Source organism: Leucoraja erinacea, chromosome 16 (assembly GCF_028641065.1).
Source record: "Leucoraja erinacea ecotype New England chromosome 16, Leri_hhj_1, whole genome shotgun sequence".
Taxonomy (NCBI): Eukaryota; Metazoa; Chordata; class Chondrichthyes; order Rajiformes; family Rajidae; genus Leucoraja; species Leucoraja erinaceus.
This window is the reverse complement of record NC_073392.1, coordinates 29902632-29922951: the sequence shown is the minus strand read 5'-3', so window position 1 is coordinate 29922951 and position 20320 is coordinate 29902632. Positions and strand designations below refer to the sequence as shown.

The window sequence follows — 20320 nt, the reverse complement described above, 5'->3', positions numbered from 1 at the left end:
ATTCATTGCCACACAGACGGCTGTCGAGGACAAGTGAATGGATACTCTTAAGGCAAAGACTGACAGATTTTTGATTTGTGGCGGGTGTCAGGGGCATTGGGAGAAGCCAGGAGAATGGCGTTTGAGAGGGAAAGATAGTCATGATTGAACAGTAAAGTAGACTTGATGGGCCAAATGGCCTAATTCTGCTCCTATAACCTATCAACTAATGAAGGTTTAATAAATATTTGGACAGATACATGTATAGGAAAGGTTTAGAGGGATATGGGCCAAACACAGGCAGGTGGAACTAGTGTAGATGGGGCATGTTGGGCAGAAGGGCCTGTTTCCCCACTGTATGCCCTAATGACTATCACTCATTGCAGATGTAGGTTGTATACTCCTTACTCTTCTCAGGACCCGGGTTCATCTGCCACTTGATCTGAGGCGATAGCCCTGATCACATGGGATTCCTTCAGGTGCTCTGGTTTCCTCCCATGCCCCTATGACGTGCGGGTTTGTAGGTTAATTAGCCGCTGCATATTGCCCCTAGTGTGAAGGGAATACAAAGTGGGATAACATAGAACTAGTGTGAATGGCTGATGGATGGCGTGGACTTGCTGGGCTGAAGGGCGTGTTTCCATGCTGCCTCTTTTAATCATTCAACGTTTAGTGTCCAAAGGGTTAAAGTATCAAGACTTACCTTATACCATATAAGGCAGTGCAAATGTGAGATAATGTCGAACTAGTGTGAATGGGTAGTTGATGGTCGGCATGGACTCGGTGGGCCGAAGGGCCCATTTCTATGCTGTATATCGAAACAGGGTCTCGAAACTAAACTAAAACTAACTATTAACAATTGTTGCTTTTGCTTCAGAATCTCAGAAATTGTGGCAAAGATCCGTAGAAAGGCGATTGAGGAACATGTGAAGCTCCTAAGATTTGAGATCGACTGCAGTGCTGAAAACAATGGAGAAGGAGAAGAAGAAATGTCTGGCTATCCCCCTGTTTGCTACTGGATCCGGTGAACCTGTGGCAGAATGAGACCACTCCATCCACTCCCCCATTCACACAGCCTCCTCCCGTCCTCCCAAGTCACCACTAAGCCTTGTGCTGCTATCTGCATGCTCATTGATTCTCTGCCTTCGCAGGGTTGCAAGCAGGGTTGCAAGAATTGCCCAGAGACCCGGGTTCAATCCTGACCTCGGGTGCTATCTGTGTGCAGAATTGGCATTTTCTCCCTGTGACTGCGTGGGTTTCCCCCGGGTGCTCCAGTTTCCTCCCAGATCCCAAAAACATATTAGTGTCTGTAAAATTGCCCCATTAGTGTGTTAATATTCTTTTCCTTTTTGAAGGCAAGTATCCTATTCACTTTATCCTCTTAAAAAATATTAAATTTTTAAGGAATCCAACTATGACTCACAAAGCACATTTTTTTTCTAATGCAATGTAGCTCTCTGGCTAATGGTTTACGTCTTTGCTTTCATCTGCAAATATCTTAAAGATAATTGAAACATGACACTGAAGTGCAGATAGTGGACAGAGATTGTGTCTTTCACACTTGTGGCAACCTGCTTTTAAATTAACCCCCATCAAGTTATCTTGGGCTGCATTATCCTTTCATCTCAGGGTCTGCGTCTGAGTCGAACACAGACTGAGAGGATAAATATTTCTTCCACATCTGTCAGTCTTGTCGTGATGAAGATCCTTCGTGGTATGAACGAGACGAGCTGCAAATCAGTCCTGCACCATGAATTAATTTACTGCACAATGCTCACAATGCCAAGCTCAGTAATAGTTCGGAAATCTGACCCCCCCCCCCCCCCCCATAGCCCTTGTGCAAACGTCACATTTTTCCGTCAGCCCATCGAGTCTACGCCAATCATAGACCATCCGTTCACACTAGTTCACATTCGCATCCACTCCCTACACACTTGGGCCAATTAGCCTACAAACCCGCACCTCTTTGGGAGGTTGGGGGAAACCGGAGCACCCGGAGGGAAACCCAAGCGTTCACAGGGAGAACGTGCAAACTCCACACAGGCATCACCTGAGGTCTTTGGCGCTGTGAGGCAGCAGTTCCAACAGCTGTGCCATTGTGTCACCACATTGTCAGAAACATAAGGCCCCCACTCCGTCAGAATGTCAAGAATAGATTTAACCTAGAATTTGCTATACTTGAGAATACTTCACACTTGATGTCGGGATAGGACATGCGATATATTCAGCGCAGGCACTTGGTGAGCACAAATTTCAATGTAAGTGTAAAGACTTTGAATGCAAATGCACCGACTAAAAATGCAGGAGGAAGCGCTGCAGTGAGCCAAGTTCTATCTTGACTTCAGGTGCTGACTGTATGGAGTTTGCATGTTCTTCCTGTGACTGCACGAGTTCCTATAGATGCAGCAGTTTACTCCCAAGATCCAAACATATGCTGGGCGGTGGACTAATTGTCCGCTGTAAACCACCCCTAGTGTGGGTGGGTGGGTGGTGGTGGTGGTATAATTGGGGTGGAGTTATGGGCCTCCTTCCATATCACAAGGAAACAGAAGCGAGTTGAGAAAAAAAAAGGCTACATTTTACTCTCCAAGTACTAATCACACACTTCATCTTGGCAGATAAGATGGTTGAAATGTAATCACAAAAATGTCAATATCTGAAAATGTCAGCCAAACAAACAAAAAAAGCAACCATGTACATCAGATTTGGAGCTTGTGACTCATGTCAGGAGAGGGCTTTCTTCACTTATCTGATGGACTTTAAATAGAAATAAATAGACCCTTTGAAAGTATGAACATTATGTGGAAGTATGAGAGTGAAAATGTTGAATTGAATATGAATAATGTAATGGTGAATGGAAAAGCTCTTTATAAGTTTATATGTGACCATATAAAGTCACATGGTCCTGTACTACTTGGGTGAAGAGTGAGTGCAGATATTCGTGAGGGAACAAATGTTTTTCACCTCGTTCGTTGCCATTGCTGACCATTATAGTTCTGATCAATAATGTGAACACACTGTGCAGCCTCTGTGTCACTCATCCAGAACTATACTTTTCATTTTTGATCGCCTTACACTGTAAGTACATCCATCCACCTTTACTGAGTGGGAAATACATTTGATAAGCACGGTGCAATATTGGATATATCCGTGAAGTGTAGACTTTAGATTTTGAATGAAATTTGCAATACCATTGTGTACCTTATTTAACCCTACCCTGCTCAATTAGCATGGTGCCAAAGTAGTGACTAACATAATTCCACTGGGAAACAAAGTACTGGAAGATTTCAGCAGCTCAGGCAACATCTCTGGAGAACATGGATATGGATATTCAGTACGAAACCTAAAATGTCATCTATCCATGTTCTCCAGAGATGCTGGCTAACCTACTAAGTTACTCCAACACTTTGTGTCTTTGTCTGTAAACTAGAACTGTAGTTCATGCTGTCTATATAATTCCACAGGCATTGATAAAACTATTAGCTGGTTTGTACCATTTTTGAAACTACCATCCTCTCGATTCTTTCTTATCAAGAAAGCCCTCCGTTTAATAACTCCTGCACCAACTAGAATTGTTTGTGTCTTAATTGATAACAGCAATCTCCACACACCCTTTACTTAAACCTATACTTTAAATAATTGTCAACGAGGTTGTGGGAACCTACAGCTAATTGAAATAGCTGTTTTTCGTAATGTTCTACTTGTTTACAAAATGGAAAATCAATTACGTTTGTGATTGACTGCGGCTCTGCTCTGAATCAAATTGGAAATCTCGCTTGGAGGAGACGCACCATAAAATAGTAATGAAGTTAAATATCTGCAGAAAGGGTTATATATTGTCACTCTTTATCTCTGCTGGAACAAAATACCCAAATAAACAAGCTTCTGTCAAACAAAATCTTAAAATAATTCTTCGTGTTTATTTTAAGACAATGTATAAAATATAAAAATGTATGGTGGACACAAACTAAATGGGTTTATACATTTTGGCTTATATCAAAAAAGAGATATAAAAAATGGGATTAAATATACGCCTCATATTGCAAGCATTAGCTTCAATGTCCGTTTTGTTTATTCTATACATAACTAATTGTGTCCTTGCAAATAATTGGCTTCCGACTTCTGCTTTTCATCAAAGCAATGAATTTATCAAAGTCTGTTGATGCTTCATGTGTCTGGGGTAGACTAGAGTGAGAACGGTGGAGATAAGAGAGCTTTGGCATATAATTAGCCAAATTTGTCGGACAAGAGAGTCTCTTTGATTGCATGTGCGCATGGCTGTTGTCTCTGCTGCTTTGGTGCTTTGGATCCGTGCTCTTTGACCTATCAGATCTGGAGATGTTGGCCAGTTTGCGCCTGACATTTCCCGAGATGTTGAGGATGAACTCGTGAGGCTTCCCAAGCCACCTGCTGGAGTGATCCCTGCCCCTTGGTTCCACCATCTCGTCCGCCTCCTCCGGTAGATCCATCCAGTTTTCCACCAGATCGGCAAAGCAATTGTCTCCCAGTACCAAGGGCTGCCTGTTCCTGCTCTGGGAGAGCAAGTTCACTGTCCAGTCATTGGGATCCCCATAGTCAAATATCTTCCAAGTGGACCGTTCTGAGTAAACATCGGAGGTAGACTTGGGTCTTATTTTTTTGTTTGGCCCAAGGCCAATCTTGTTTCTCAAAATCCCAACAGGGGGAAGTCTGTTTTCTCTCAGGCAAGGTGAGCTTCCAACACGTGCGGCCTTCGTCAGTGTTGGCCCAGAGGCCTCCGAATAGCCCGAGTCGAACTCCAAGCTCCTGTCACTGGAGTTTGATGCAAATACTGAAGGGCTCCCTTCCTCCTCGCTCCTGGGAGATGCCAGGCAACAGGCCGAGTCGTACGTGTCTGATTCTGAGATATCGGACGTGAAGCTGTGCGTGGTCCTGCCCTTGGGAGGTGGCAGAGGTCTCTGTCCCTCCTCTTCCCTCAGGCTCAGGCTGCTGATGTTGTGGATCTGCTTCAGGTCCTGCAGAGCCTGCATCATGCACTGCATCTGATCCCGAAGGCATGCTCCCGCCTCCTTCATATTTATCTGTGCAAGGAGAGAGAACACAAGGAACTGCTTATTCAAGTCCTCATAATCAGCGGGGAAAAGTCATTGTTTTGTCAGGATCTGCTTTTATTGCCTAAACCCAACCACATTTGGCCTGTCCTGACCACGAGTGCTGCCTGTATGGAGTTTGCACGTTCACCCTGAGACCGCTTGGGTTTTCTCCGGGTTCTCCGGTTTCCTCCCACATTCCAAATACGTGCAGGTTTGTAGATTAATTGGCTACTGTAAATTGTCCCTACAGTATAGGATAGATCTAATGTATGAGTATTTCATCTGTTATAGGAGTAGAATTAGGCTATTCAGCCCATCAAGTCTACTCCGCCATTCAATCATGGCTGATCTATCTTTCCCTCTCAACTCCATTCTGCTTTCTCCCATAACCCCTGACACCCATACTAATCAAGAATCTATCAATCACTGGCTTAAACATATCCATTAACGTGGCCTCCACAGTTTTCTGTGGCAACGAATTCCACAGATTCACCACCCTCTGACTAAAGAAATTCCTCCTCATCTCCTTTCTAAAGGTACGTCCTTTTATTCTGAGGCTATGGCACTCTCCCATTAGTGGAAACATCCTCTCTGTATCCATTCAATCCAGGCCTTTCACTATTCGGTAAGTTTAAATGAGGTCCCCCTCCCTCATCCTTCTAAACTCTAGCGAGTACAGGCCCAGTGCCATGAAACGCTCATCATTATATTAACTCAATAATTTCTGGGGTCATTCTCGTAAACCACTCTCTGGACCCACTCCAGCTCTAACAAATCCATCCTCAGATATGGGGCCCAAAACTGCTCACAATGCTGCAAATGCGGTCTGGCCAGCGCCTTATAGACCCAGCATTTACATCCCTGTTTGCGATTATTGGTCGGCGTAACTTGGTGTTTCCAAGCTGTATCTCTCAACAAAACTTGGTTCAGCCACGACTTAGTGTGGACCTCACACGTTCTCCCAATGACCGCGTGGGTTTCCTCTGGGTGCTCCAGTTCCAATGGCTCGAACAGTACTTTATTTTCACGTGTACTCAGGTTAATACCAAAGAAAGCTTGTCCATATTCTCCAGAGATGCTTCATGAGCCAAAGAGTGAGATGTCGGACTCGAGACAGAATGACCTACCATGCCCAAATTTTTGCTAATCTTTGACCATGTACACCAAGATGTGTTACATGCACCTTTGCTCACAGACCAGAATAAGCCTTTTAATCCAATAACAAGAATCATTGCTGCAATCCAAGTGCCAATGTCAAGATGACATTTTGACCTCCAGTTGCTCAATAGCTGTTGTGTGCATCCTACTGTGTGCAATGGATTATCTCCGATAATAATCTACATCTGCTGAAATTGTAAACGTGTGTTTCAATAAGAATTATTTTTAACTCATTTCCCATGAAGTTCGATTTCTTCCAATGGATGTTTTGGCATTTGGGAATGTTTTAATATTATAGAGTTATATAACAGGGAAACAGGCTCAACTTGTCCACACCGACCAAGATGCTCATATACACTAATTCCACCTAAGTGAGGCGAGTCTCTCTCTGTGCCGATCCCAGAGGTGGATCTGCAATCATTCGTTGCAATCACACTACACTTTTAAACCTTTACTCCAGCAGCAGTATTTCTTACTCTTTATCATGTATCTGTACACTGTGCACGACTCGCTTGTAATAATCCCGTAGTCTTTCTTCTGCCCTGATAGCACCCAACAAAAAAAGCTTCTCACTGTTCCATACTAAATAAATAAACTAAGCTAAACCAAACTATTTGCCTGCATTTGGCCCATATCCCTCCAAGCGTTTCGATCCATGTACCTGTCCAAATGTTTTTTTTTTAATGGTGTGGCCTTTACCACTACCTCTGGCAGCTCAAGGTCTATATACCTACTAACACCTCACCTCTGTGAATAATTTGCCCCATCAAATCCCCTTTCAATCTTTTCCCTCGAACCTTAAACCTATGTCCTCTGGGGTTAGACTCCACTACCCCAGGAAAAAGACCATCTACCCTCTCTGTGCCACTCATAATTTTATAACAAGTCTATAAGGTCACCCCTCAGCTTCATACACTCCAGGGAAAACAGCCCCAGTCTATCTTAAGAAGGGTCTCGACCAGAAACGTCGCCTGCCCATGTCCGCCAGATACGCTGCCTGGCCTGCTGAGTTACTCCAGCACTTTGTGTCCTTTCCAGCCTATCTAATCTCTCCTTATAACTCAAGTCCCCCCAGTCCCGGTAACAATATTGTTATTTTTTCTCTGCAGCCTCTCTGACTTAATCACATCCTTCCTCTAGCGAGGCAAGCAGAACTGCACACAATACTCCAACTGTTGCTCAACCAATTTTGTTTTTGCACACAGAACAATGACCATTGTGAGATGAGATTGTAGATGTTTGCACTGTTCAGCAATGCATCTGGAACTTGTACTAAGAAAATTAGGGATTTGCTTTTCTTTCTTCAGACCATCACTGCTGTGTGGAGGCGATGCTCAAATGTCCTTTGTGGGCAATAGATGTGACTAACAGCCTCCCTCTCGCGTCTCTGTAGCTAACTACAGCGTGAGCTGTCGCGAATGGGTCCCAAATCCACCTCAGTTCAACTTTAATTACGCCTGCATACGAATTGCCAATGAAGATGTCCAGACTGCCAAACCCCCACACTCCTTCCACGGGACCAACTCAACCCCGTCTCCCACCTCCCAAGTTAGAGAAAGGAATATGCAGATAAAACAAAACAAAAATTCATCCACCAAATTAAATGTAAGGAGATACAAGGACATGTAGATGCTGGGATCTTGAGAGGAATACAAAGTGCTGGAGTAACTCAAAATTAATTTAAGTCTGTTTCTCTTTCTCTCAACATTTCTGCCTCTCACGTTAAAAATGGTAAGTTTTGGGAGGAAATAAAATGTTTTTTCTCCACTGGTAAGTAAACATCGCCCTTGCTGCTTCTGGTAGTTTCAGGGATGAGTAAGCGGTGGAGCAGACTCTTCTCGTTCCAGTAAAACATTCCAGCTTGTGTAGCGTGGAGACTGCGGGCAGGTAGGGACTTGCAAACGGCGGCTAACACCTGGACACTCACCTGCCTGTTTCACAAAAGGAAGCCTCCGCATTCTTCCCTCAATCTCGCTTTTCACAGTTCACATTCAAGCTACTGATGTGAAGCCAATCGTTCATTCACCCCCAGCCCTTCTCTGAACAAGAAAACAGCAGCTGTTGGGGTTTAGCCCAGCTGATTCTCCCCCTATTGCCCCAGTTCCCGCCAAACCTCACCCTCTACCCTTCCACTAACCCATCACCCCTGTACATCCAAATGACTCAAGATGCAATCACCAGCCCAAGACGGGACACCCCGATTGGAAAATTTCAAAGGCAACCCAAATCCTGAAACCATAACAAATCTGTAAGCCCGTAGTGTTCAGTGCTGCAGTCCTTGTCTGATATTGCATGCATTTAGTACAGTGAAGGCAATTCAAATTTGTTTAAATAATCACGTCCAGCCCCGTGCTGCGTGTATGAACCATAGCATCCCAATTCCAGATAGCACCCTACAAAACATCACCCCCCCCCCCTCCCACTCCACTCCCGCCCCCCAATGAAGGGACATTCAGATGATTGCAGTTAACACGAATTCGTCGGAAGAAATTTCATATTTTCTGAACTCACCATTTCTTTCCGAAGATGGCAAATGAAATCATCGAGTTTAACGTCCTGCATTCCCGTGCCGTCTCCCTCCAGAAAATCTCAGTCCTACATTGGGATGTAAAACTGGCTTCACTCTTTTTTCTTACCCCTTCTCTGTCTCAATTTGTTTTGTGTTTTATAATTCAGGCAAGCTCACTTAAAACCTCTGTGCACATAGATATACACATACCCCTTCGTAGGGTCCGCCCCCGTCACCCCACCCTGCTTTGAAAACAGCCAGTCATTGCACAAGTCCATCCTCCAGAGGGAGAACCGGGCCAATTCCCTGCCCCTGTAACCTTATCCCGGAATATATTACAGAGACTTACAACGTGGAAAATTTGACACTACGCCAAGTGTCAACGGAGGGGCCGGCAAAACTCCTTCCACGTGCAGCGCCGAAGTACTTTCAATTCACAAATGCACTTTTCTGAAGTTCTTAAAATATTGCATTTAAACTTGGCAGAGTTTGCAATAAGATTAATAATGTATTTGCAACGTTTTCCTCTCCTAGCAACTCCCTTCCCAAAGTGCAGAGCCAAAGTATTTTAATTTCATAAATGCACTTTTCAGAAGTTCTTAAATATTGCAATTAAACGCGTTTAAACGTGGTAGAGACTGCAATAAAATTAATAATGCATTCGCAACTTTTTTTCTAATCGTGCCTCCCTCCCCATGTGGAGCCAAATTTCTTTAATTTCCTGAATGCAATGTCCCGAAGTTCTTCACATGTTGCAATTAAACTTGGTGACGTTTGCAATAAGATTCATAATAAATTAGCAACTTTTTTCTTCAGCGCCTCCCTGTCTCCACGTGCAAAGCCAAAGTACTTTCGTTTCAAAAATGCATCTTTCTGAAGGTTTTCATTATATTGTGTATCGGTGTATTTAAATCTGGTGTTTGCATTAGATTAATAAAGAATCAGCAACTTTTTTTCCCCCCAAGCGCCTCCACATGTGTTATCCGTGGACAGCGGTAATTTTAGAAAGAGGGTGCAGAGTTGATGGTCCGGGAATGCACTCGAATTCTGATGGCAACGCAGTGACTTGTCGGTCTGAAGGGTTTTTAATGGGGATTCCGGGTGAAGTCCCCATTGCTTTTCACCGTCGCACAGTTTATGGGAAATCCCTGGAATAGCCCGGACATTGTTGAGACCATGTATTCTTGTCTTCCACAAACTTTCTGTGACGCTCCCAGTTAAGATGATACAGAGAGTGGATTGGAGATATTGGTAAGGGTGGGTGAGAAGTGGCGTTGAGAGATCTGCAGATTGGGAGGGGAGGGGAGGGGAGGAGCCGAATCAAGAAATTCAATGGAACAATTCAGTTCTTTATAAAAAAGACACCGAGTGCGGGGATAACTAAACGGGTCGGGCAACATCTCTGGAGAACATGGATAGGTGATGTAGTCGGTAGACGCAAAGTGTGGCTTGGGTCTCTGATGATAGTGGCTGCCTTTTTGAGGCAGTACCTCATACAGAACCCCTGGATTGTGAGGAGGTGAATACCTGTGATGGACCGGGTAGTGGCGACTGCCTAATTTACAGTCCACAGCGCTACGTGCAGTTTGCTCAATACCATGTAAATTATCCATTTAATTTGCAATGTTAATTTAATATGTTGTCCATCTCGATTGCCTTTAATCGATGGGAAATTTCAATACAGAATGTTAGCTCTAATATAGAGCATCGATTACACGTTACAAGTCAGATTTATCATAACTGTAGGACATTTATCCTTTAGTGATTGCTGTGAAAATTATTTGCCCTTGCAATTTTACAAGTAGCATATACTCTGAATATAAGGCATAGATACAAAGCATTTGTACCAGTTGGTTTAGTTTTCAGAGTTAGTTTATTATTATTGTCACATGTGTACAGTGAAAAACTTTTTTTGTTGCATGCTATCCAGTCAATGAGAGGACTATACATGATTACAGGATAAAGGGTATACATTTAGTGCAAGTTTGATTAAAGGTCTCCAATGAGGTAGATAGTAGGTAGACAGTAGGTTGGGACCACACTAGCTGGTGAGAGGATGGTTCAGTTGCCTGATAACAGCTGGGAAGAAACTGGCTCGGACTCTTGACCGAGCTTACTGATCCTAAATCATCTGATAGCCTTCAGAGTCGTATCTCCGGCTCCCAAGGTGATGATGTTCTGCTCTGTATATATTTTTTAGAAAGATGTTGGTCCTTAGGAGACGTGCAAAGTTTCTAATGGAAGCTCTTTTTTATTATCTGTAGAGTCAATTGCTGTCCACTTCCACATATTTCTAGATACAAAATATTCAATACCTTCCAATCTATCAAATAGGTGAATATTAACTACAATGCACTGATTATTTTCTCTCCCCACCACAATCGGTCTGAAGAAGGATCACGACCCAAAACATCACCTATCCATGTTCTCCAGAGATATGTAAGAAGGAACTGCAGATGCCGGTTTAAACCGAAGATGGACACAAATAGCTTCAGACTGAAGAAGAGTCTCGACCTGAAACGTCACCCATTCCTTCTTTCCAGAGATGCTGCCTGTCCCACTGAGTTACCCCAGCTTTTTGTGTCCTTCTGACTCGTTCAGTTAGTCCAGCGCTTTGTATCTTTTCTTCATGTAAGCCAGTATCTGTAATTCCTCGTGTCTACAAGGAAAAGCATTGGAACTAATATCGGATGATATAAACACTTCTGGAGTCCGTCGTCATGTCCAGCTGTGAAATGTCTCTTAAAGCAAAGGTATTAACAAGAAACATATTTTGTACCTAACAAATTGTGGAAGTGGATTGCAATTAACTGCATGGCTGACAAAAGGAGTTTCCGTTACAAACTTTGCCCATGATACGACACTTTTCTAAAAATTATACATAGGAAGAAAGAAAGGTAGTGCAACAGATTGATTGATTGAAAAATGTAATGTGGAAATAGACCCTTCGGTAAACCGTGTCCATACTGACCATCCATCACTCGTTCGATCATTAGTTCAATGTTATTCTACTTTCGCATCCACTCCATACACACTAGGGACAATTTACAGAGGCCAATTAATTTACAAACCCGCACATCTTTGGGATGTGGGTGGAAACCAGATTACTCAGATGAAATGCACGCGGTCGCAGGCAGAACGTGCAAACTCCCCATAGAGAGCACTCAGGGTCAGGATCGAACTTGGGTCTTTTGCGCCGTGAGGCGGCAGCTCTATCAGCTGCACCACTGTGGCGCCTTTAAAGGAAGACGGAGACACAAGAGACTGCAGCTGGTGGAATCGTGAGCCAAAAGCAAACTGCTGAAGGAATTCAGTGGGTCAGGCAACATCTGCGAGGAATGGAATGTGATATTTTGGGTTGAAACTCTTCTTCAAACACAGCTTCTGTCCATCATATGTCCATCTCCCTCCTCAGATGCTGCCTGACCCGCTGAGTTCCTCCAGCGCTTGTTTCTTTAGTTCAAGAAATAAAGGAAATTTGGTTAAAAAGTCATGGACTGGAGCCAAATAATCAAAGCTGCAGAAGTGGTTCCAGGTCAGTGCACATTGAAGGCTGTTAACTGCAAAGGCATCTAATATTTACACCAGTCCTGGGACAGGTCAAGGTACGGATGGGCGACGTTTTGAGTTGGAACCCTTCCTTAGGCTGTCTCAGACTTCAGACTTCTTTAACCCGTCCTAATTCCTGATGTATCCACAGAGAAAATCGTTTGATTTCAGATTTGCCTGCAAATATAATATTTCTCAATTTAACCAGAGGCTCCTAAAGAGCTTGGATTGATTCCCAGCAGACTCCAGCAGTGGGTGGGTCTACAGAGCTGAATGAGAGAGCGTTCTGTTTGCTGGGAGCTTTGCCCTGATCTCTCTCAAGGATAAGTGGTAAGTCGCGTGGTTAAAGATAGAGGCGCGTGTGGCGGTGAAGTGTTTCAACTTGATTCGTCTCCGTGTTACATTTTGTCAGCCAAATCTCCCCGGAAGGCACACCCACCTACCCTGGGCTTTTCGTGAGACATTTAGTACTTTATTATTTGAGGCCAGGCTGGGTGGGTAGAGTTTGTACATTTTTTTTTCCTACTTCACTCAAAACTTTCACACTTTAAAAAATAAAGAATGAGCTGCCCTCGGGGATCTTACATAGGGTTGAATTTGTTGTGTTAAATGATTTTCTCATTAGCAGAAAAAACAATTGTTAAAAGTATCATCAAGTATACGAGTTGAGAATATACAGTGAAATGACAGCACCATGAACCTGCATAATGAAACTGAATTCATCAAATTTATCCAGATTTGATTCAAGATTCAATTTAATTGTCACGTTTACCAATTAAGGTGCGGTGAGATTTGAGTTTCAATATAGGACATACATACAACATTGAACATAGTACAATACAGCAGACGTACAGGCCCTTCGGCCCACAAAGTCAGTGCCGAACATGAAGCCAAGACCAACTCTTATCTGTGTACACATAATCAATATCCCTTTATTCCCTACATGTTTATGGGCTATCTAAAAGTCTCCAAAATGCCACTATCAGGTCTGCCTCCACCACCAGCCTTGGCAGCATGTGCCAGGCACTCACCGCCCACTGTGGGGTGGGAGATTGCAACCTTCATGTGGTCCGCCCTGTTTCGACGAATGCAATCAACCTGGCGTGCACAATCAAATAAGGTCAAATAGAACAAGTTGTTCTACAACTTTAGGCTGGGCACGCCATACGCAAGAAGAAGAAGAACCGGCCACTGTGTAAAAAAATTGCCCTGCATATCTTCTTTAAATGTTGCCCCTCTCCATTAATCATAGGCCTTCTAGTATTTGATATTTACATCCAGGGAAATATGTTCTGTGATGATCAAAGGGGCAATGTTTAAAGGAGATGCACGTTATACATATATAACTTATTTTCTCATTTATTATATTGTATACATATTCTGTAGTGCAGCTGCAAGTAAAAATGTCATTGTTCTGTCTAGGATATCTGACAATAAAACACTCTTGACGATATATAGGCAATGGAGGGATATGGTTTATGTTCAAGTAGATAAGTGCGGGTCTTGGCATCACGTTCAGTACAGGCATTATGGGCTGAATGGCCTGTTATGCTGTACTGCTCTTTGTTCTATATTCTGTCCTTGTAGCTAATGCCCCCGTAATCCAACCGTCATTCTGGTAAATCCCCTCTACATCTTTTCCAAAGCCTCCACACTGTTCCTGTACAGGTATTAGGACAACCAGAAATGCACGCAATACTCAAAAATGCGGTTTAACCAAGTCCCATAAAACTGTATCATGATTTTCTGACTCCTATACTCAATGCCCTGACCAACGAAGGCAAGAAACCCACATGCCTTCTTTACCACGCTATCTAGTTGTGCTGACATAGGCAAAGATAATCTGCAATTTATAATTTAGCAACATTAATTACTTAACCACATATTCGGCCACAAAGCCATACAAAAATAGGAATGTTGCAAACTTACCTTATGCATTGCAGAATTAATTTATCCCAGTTATTGAGCAGCAAACGGCAGCAAATTGGCTTTCTAACAAACCAAAACGTTAAGTCACCTGCATGCCGCCAGATTCTATACCTGAAGCAAAATACTAATTTTTTAGTAACGATTCAGTCTGATTCCAGTGTGGCTTCTTTGCCCCCAAGTGGTCAATATACCTCACTGCAATTGCTTTCCACATTGCTGCACATTTGTACTTTCCTAAATCTAATTGCCTTTTTAACCACAGCTTTATCTCCAGTTCAAATACAATCACAAAAAGGAGTCCCTGTTAAATAATGTTTCATTTTTTGAAGGTTTGCTCAATTTTCCGGCCTTCCTGTTATTTTTAATTGATATATTACCGACTTTGTAATATTTATTGTTCTGGCCTGCTAAACACTTTACTGACACCAAGTAATTTAACACCTTTGTTATTTTTAACAGACGAGGTGAAATGAAATATAATCAAAAATCTGATGAGATCAGATTGTCTGGATAGGGTGAGGCTGTGAATGAATGAGATTAGTGATCTGGTCAAGTTTGTCCAATGTTTTCACATGTGCTTAAGGCTTGTTGTGCTATTGTTTTGGAATCATTAACCGTCAAGAACTGTGTTTTTTCCTATTGAGCCTTGGTGCAATGGTTTAACAGTAATACACAACGTTTTATCTCATTGCTTTTTTAAGGATAGGAAGTAATGAGGTGATAAATGCTGGTAACTGGGTCAGAGGAGCTCGAGCCACTCAGGCAGTCAGGCAGTGTCTGAGGAAGGGTCCCGGCCCAACACATCAGCTATCCATTTTCTTCAGAAATGCTGCCTGACGCTCTGAGTTACTCCAGAACTTCAGATTCAGATTCAGATTCAGATTCAGATTCAATTTTAATTGTCATTGCCAGTGTACAGTACAGAGACAACGAAATGCATTTAGCATCTCCCTGGAAGAGTGACATAGCAAATGATTTGAATAAATAATAATAAGTGTCGGGGGGGGTGGTGATTGGCAGTCACCGAGGTACGTTGTTGAGTAGAGTGACAGCCGCCGGAAAGAAGCTGTTCCTCGACCTGCTGGTTCGGCAACGGAGAGACCTGTAGCACCTCCCGAATGGTAGGAGGGTAAACAGTCCATGGTTGGGGTGAGAACATGGATAGGCGACATTTCTGGTCTGGACCCTTCTTCAGACAGAGTAGCAACATGTTGCCACCTGACTGTGGCTTTGTCACCACAAATTGGTTGGTTCAGCTTACTTTCTTCCTCAGTTTAGACTTTAGACTGTAGACTTTAGAGATTCAGCGCGGAAACAAGACCTTCGGCCTACTGAGTCCGCACGGACCAATGATCACCCCTTACACTAACACTATCCTATACACATTAGGGACAATTTACAATTTTACCGAAGCCAATTAACCTATTAATCAATTAACAATGTCTTTGGAATGTGGGAGGAAACCGGAGCACCCGTATTCAACCCACGAGGTCACAGGCAGAAGGTCCAAACTCCGTACAGACAGCACCAGTAGTCAGGATCAAACCCGGTTCTTTGGCACTGTAAGGCAGCAGCTCTACCGTTATTTTGCCGCCCGAGCTTAAGACAGGATGGAAAATAATAGAGGCAGCTGGTGTTTTATAACTTTGTTGGTCTCTCCCAATCCCACCGCTCCTCCTCCCTACCTGGCTCCATCTGCATGTCATCCTTACCCCTCCACAATCCACCAGTCATCCACTGGCCACTGGCCCCTCTCCTCTCTTTACCTGCTATCTTCCTCCTCCACTCTTTGTCCCGATGGAGGGTCTCAACCCAAAAACATCAGCCATTCCTTTCCCCCTGCAGATGCTGTCTGACCCGTTGAGTTCCTGCAGCAGATTCTTTATTGCGATAGATTCCAGCATCCGCGGTCTCTGGTGTCTTCTCCTGGATGAACAACATACCCCTGTTTCTATCTTGCATCCCCCACAAAGCAAAATAATAATAGTGGATGGAAATGGATGAAGAGAAAACTTAGGTTTCTGCCGGGATGGAAAAGAAGCAAATATGAATCTCGCCCGCTTGGGTAGCATACAACCCAATGTTATGAACATTGAATTCTCCAATTCTGAGTAACATCCCACCCTTCCCTCTCCCTCTTTTCTGTGACTCCATTCGCACCCCAGACAGACACTCTTTATCCCATACCTTTTTCCTTCCCCCATCATCTTCCAGCTACTGTATATCCTTCCCTCTGGCTTTACATTGCACTCCTCTCTTCACTTACTCCACTCATCTGCCAATCAACCCACGTCACCCCCAACCCCCTCACCTGTAGCCACCTATCACTCAGCAGGCTTTGTCCCGCTCCACCTCTTTTCCATATTCTCCCCACTACCATAATCAACCTGAAGAAGGGTTCTGACTCAAAACACTGTCATTCCATTCCCACCACAGATGCTGCATGACCTGCTGAGTTACTCCAGCACTTTGTGTTTTGATCATGAATCTCCTTACAGTAGATTCACATAGATTCATTAAGTAGTACAGGACAGAAAGGGGAACTCATAATGTAACACTGGGCTGTTAGTTGGGGAAGAGTTATCAGCAAGAACGCAAATCGCTACAATCATTAGATCCTTTATGATGCATAGAATAAGTAAATGGTGTAATGTTGTGCCTAATATCTGTCTGTTTAACATGCTGTCAAAGTTAAACTACAACATACAGAACTTACTTGAAAGTCTAAATTTTACACCTGAGCCTAGGTGCGGCACAGTGGCACAGCTGGTAGAACCGCTGCCTCATCGCACCAGAGACCCAAGTTTTATCCTGACCTCGGGTGCTGTCTGTGTGGAGTTTGCACCCTGAGACCTCATGTGTTATCTCCAGGTGCTCCTGTTTCCTCCCACACCCCAAAGACGTGCAGGTTTGGAGGTCAATTGGCCTCTGTAAATTGCCCCCAGTGTGTAGGGAGTGGATACGAAAGTGAGATAACATAGAACTAGTGTGAATGGGTGATCGATAGTAGGCGTGGACTTGGTGGGCTAAATAGCCTGTTTCCATGCGGTATCTCTATACCGAAGTAAAGTAGTGTGTCATCAGGTGATTGATGGTTGGTGTGGACTTGTTACATAGAAACATAGAAAATAGGTGCAGGAGTAGGCCATTCGGCCCTTCGAGCCTGCACCGCCATTCAATATGATCATGGCTGATCATCCAACTCAGTATCCTGTACCTGCCTTCTCTCCATACCCCCTGATCCCTTTAGCCACAAGGGCCACATCTAACTTGTTGGGCTGAAGGGCCAGTTTACTTGCTGTATCTTTCAATCAATCAGTACTGACTTAAAGTCTAAACCTTACATCAGCCCAACATCCAACAAAACACAATGTACCTTCGGATAATTTAGGACTTGTGTTCACTAGCCAGTAAGTTTCGTTAATTGTGGGGTAGGAAGAAAGGAGGGAAGACTGGAAAAATAATGAAAAGGTTTGGAAGAAGTGTATCGCTATCTGAAATTGAAACGAGAAATCTGACTGCATAAAATGTCCTCCCAAGATGGTGTTAATCTTCGCTGCATAGCCTGTCAGGACACAGTACAAGAAAGTTACCGTAAATCAGGAAGACCCTCAGGGCGGCACAGTAATGCAGCTGGTACATCCACTACCATACAGCTCCAGAGACTCGGGTTCCATCCTGACTATGGGTGCAGTGTGTATGGAGTTTGTATGTTCTCCCTGTGACTGCATGAGTTTTCTGCAGATGCTCCGGTTGACTCCCACATTCCAAAGATGTTCAGGTTTGTAGATTAATTAGCTTCTGTAAATTGCACCTAGTGTGTAGGTTAGAAGTAGCGTACGGGTGATCGTTGATCAGCGCGGACTCCGTAGGCCAAAGGGCCTGTTTCCACGCTATATCTCTAAAACTCCTTAGAAGATAAGTGCAAGTATGGAGGTCATTCAATTTATCTTTGATCATTCACCTTAAGTAAAACTGTTACAGCCCCTGTTACAGCTTCCCGCTGATTCTTAAATTATTTCTGAGTTGCATGGATATCTGCTGCAAACTTTAACTGCTCCTTCTGAAAAAGGTTAGATCCTGACTACAGGTCCTGTCTGTATGGAGTTTGTACCTTCTCCCCGTGACCTGCGTGGGTTTTCTCTGGGTGCTTCGGTTTCTTCCCGGTACAGGTTTGTAGGTCAATTGGCTTCAGTAAAATTCTAAATTGTCCCAAGTGTGTAGGATAGTGCTAGTGTACAGCCCTCGCTAGTCTGCACGGACTCAGTGGACTGAACGGCCTGTTTGGGCGTTGTATCTATAAACTATACCAAACTAGACAAATGCGTTTAGTTTTAGTTTTACTTTTAGTGATACAGTGTGGAAACATGCCCTTCGGCCAACTGAGTGCACATCAATCTGAAATCACCCGTACACTAGTTCTATGCTACACACTAGGGACAAATTACAGAATCCAATTAATCTACAAACTTGCATGTCTTTCGCATGCAGGAGGAATCCGGAGCAACTGGAGAAAACTGGTATTGAAGGTAGGGTATTGACATGGATAGAGAACTAGTTGGCAGACAGGAAGCAAAGAGTAGGAAATAACGGGTCCTTTTCAGAATGTCAGGCAGTGACTAGTGGGGTGCCACAAGGCCCAGTGCTGGGACCCCAGTTATTTACAGTATATATTCATGATTTAGACAAGGGAATTAAATGTAACATCTCCAAGTTTGCGGATGACACAAAGCTGTGCGGCAATGTGAGCTGCGATGAGGATGCTATGAGGCTCCAGGGTGACTTGGACAGGTTGGGTGAGTGGGCAGATGCATGGCAGATGCAGTATAATGTGGATAAATGTGAGGTTATTCACTTTGGTGGCAAGAACAGGAAGGCAGATTATTATATGAATGGTGTCACATTAGGAAAAGGGGAGGTGTAATGAGACCTGAGAGTCCTTGTACATCAAGAAGGAATCACTGAAAGTAAGCATGTAGGTACAGCAGGCAGTGACGAAAGCCAGTGGCATGTTGGCCTTCATTATGAGAGGATTTGAGCTTAGGAGCAAGGAGGTCCTACTACAGCTGTACATGGCCCTAGTGAGACCGCACCTGGAGTACTGTGTGCAGTTTTGGTCTCCTAATTTGAGGAAGGATATTATTGCTATTGAGGGTGTGCAGCGTAGGTTCACCAGGTTAATTCCTGGGATGGCCGGACTGTCATATGATGAAAGAATGGGTCACCTGGGCTTGTATTTACTGGAATTTAGAAGGATGAGAGGGTATCTTATAGAAACATATACAATTCTTAAAAGATTGAACAGGGTAGATGCAGGAAAAATGTTCCTGATGTTGGGGGAGTCCAGATCCAGGGATCACAGTTTTAGAATAAGGGGTAAGCCATTTAGGACTGACGTGAGGAAAATCGTTTTCACCCAGAGAGTTGTGAATCTGTGGAATTCTCTGCCACAGAAAATAGTGGAGGCAATTCACTGGATGTTTTCAAGAGAGAGTTGGATTTAGCTCTTAGGGCTAACGGAATCAAGGGATATGAGGAAATAGCAGGAACGGTGTAGTGATTTTGGATGATCACCCATGATCGTATTGAATGGCAGTTCTTTGTCGAAGTGCCGAATGGCCTACTCCTGCACCTATTTTCTATATTTCTATGTTTTCTATGTTTCTATTGCTGCACCACTATACTACACATGAGTCATAGTCCATTTGGCATCACAGTCCTATGGCAAAAGCCGCATTGACCAGTGGGTCTGTTATTTTCACTCGAACTTACAAAGATAACTCCTGTTCCTGCTGCATTTAAGTCTATAAAGCCCAATTTTCTTCTTTCTTTTTTTTACAACCAACCCACTATGAATCAATCCCCCCCTTTCACCTCAAGGGCTTCCTTTGTCTCCCTTATGTCTCTGTAATCATTTCCGGACACAGAGCTCCTGAAAACACAAAGAGGGAGAAATTAAGGGCTAATTTTCCCAATCTATCACCTCCCCCTCACTCACACTTCACTCTCTTCTTTGCCCAATCCCCTCCATCCCCTACAGCTCACCCCCTCCCCCCTAAAGCCATTGGTCAACAATGGTCAGTAACAAACTGCTATTAACAATCTAGCCGTTGAACATTGTGTG

General features: G+C 43.7%; 2 protein-coding genes across 2 annotated transcripts in view; one reads left to right on the top strand and one right to left on the bottom strand.

Moving 5' to 3' along the window:
* LOC129704922 (ubiquitin-like modifier-activating enzyme 1) overlaps nucleotides 1-1391 on the top strand; it is a 222492-nt gene extending 221101 nt beyond the window's left edge. The window contains exon 26 of the mRNA XM_055648331.1: nucleotides 857-1391. Within this exon, the coding sequence (XP_055504306.1) occupies nucleotides 857-1007 (151 nt within the window). The 3' untranslated portion in view covers nucleotides 1008-1391. The remainder of the gene's footprint in view (nucleotides 1-856) is intronic.
* A 2488-nt stretch (nucleotides 1392-3879) lies between these two features.
* Nucleotides 3880-8938, bottom strand: inka1a (inka box actin regulator 1a). The gene is made up of 2 exons (XM_055648046.1): nucleotides 8721-8938; nucleotides 3880-5039 (listed from the first exon to the last, which is right to left on the bottom strand). The coding sequence occupies exons 1-2, from the start codon at nucleotides 8769-8771 to the stop codon at nucleotides 4056-4058; spliced, it is 1035 nt and encodes a 344-aa protein (XP_055504021.1). The 5' UTR covers nucleotides 8772-8938; the 3' UTR covers nucleotides 3880-4055.
* Nucleotides 8939-20320: the final 11382 nt, after the last annotated feature.

Bases quoted from the DNA above. Each gene is read 5' to 3' on its own strand.
- inka1a (XM_055648046.1), bottom strand. From the start codon at position 8,771: ATGCAGGACGTTAAACTCGATGATTTCATTTGCCATCTTCGGAAAGAA. The intron at 5,040-8,720 runs GTGAGTTCAGAA...CTCCTTGCACAG, and splicing joins GCCATCTTCGGAAAGAAATG to ATAAATATGAAGGAGGCGGG.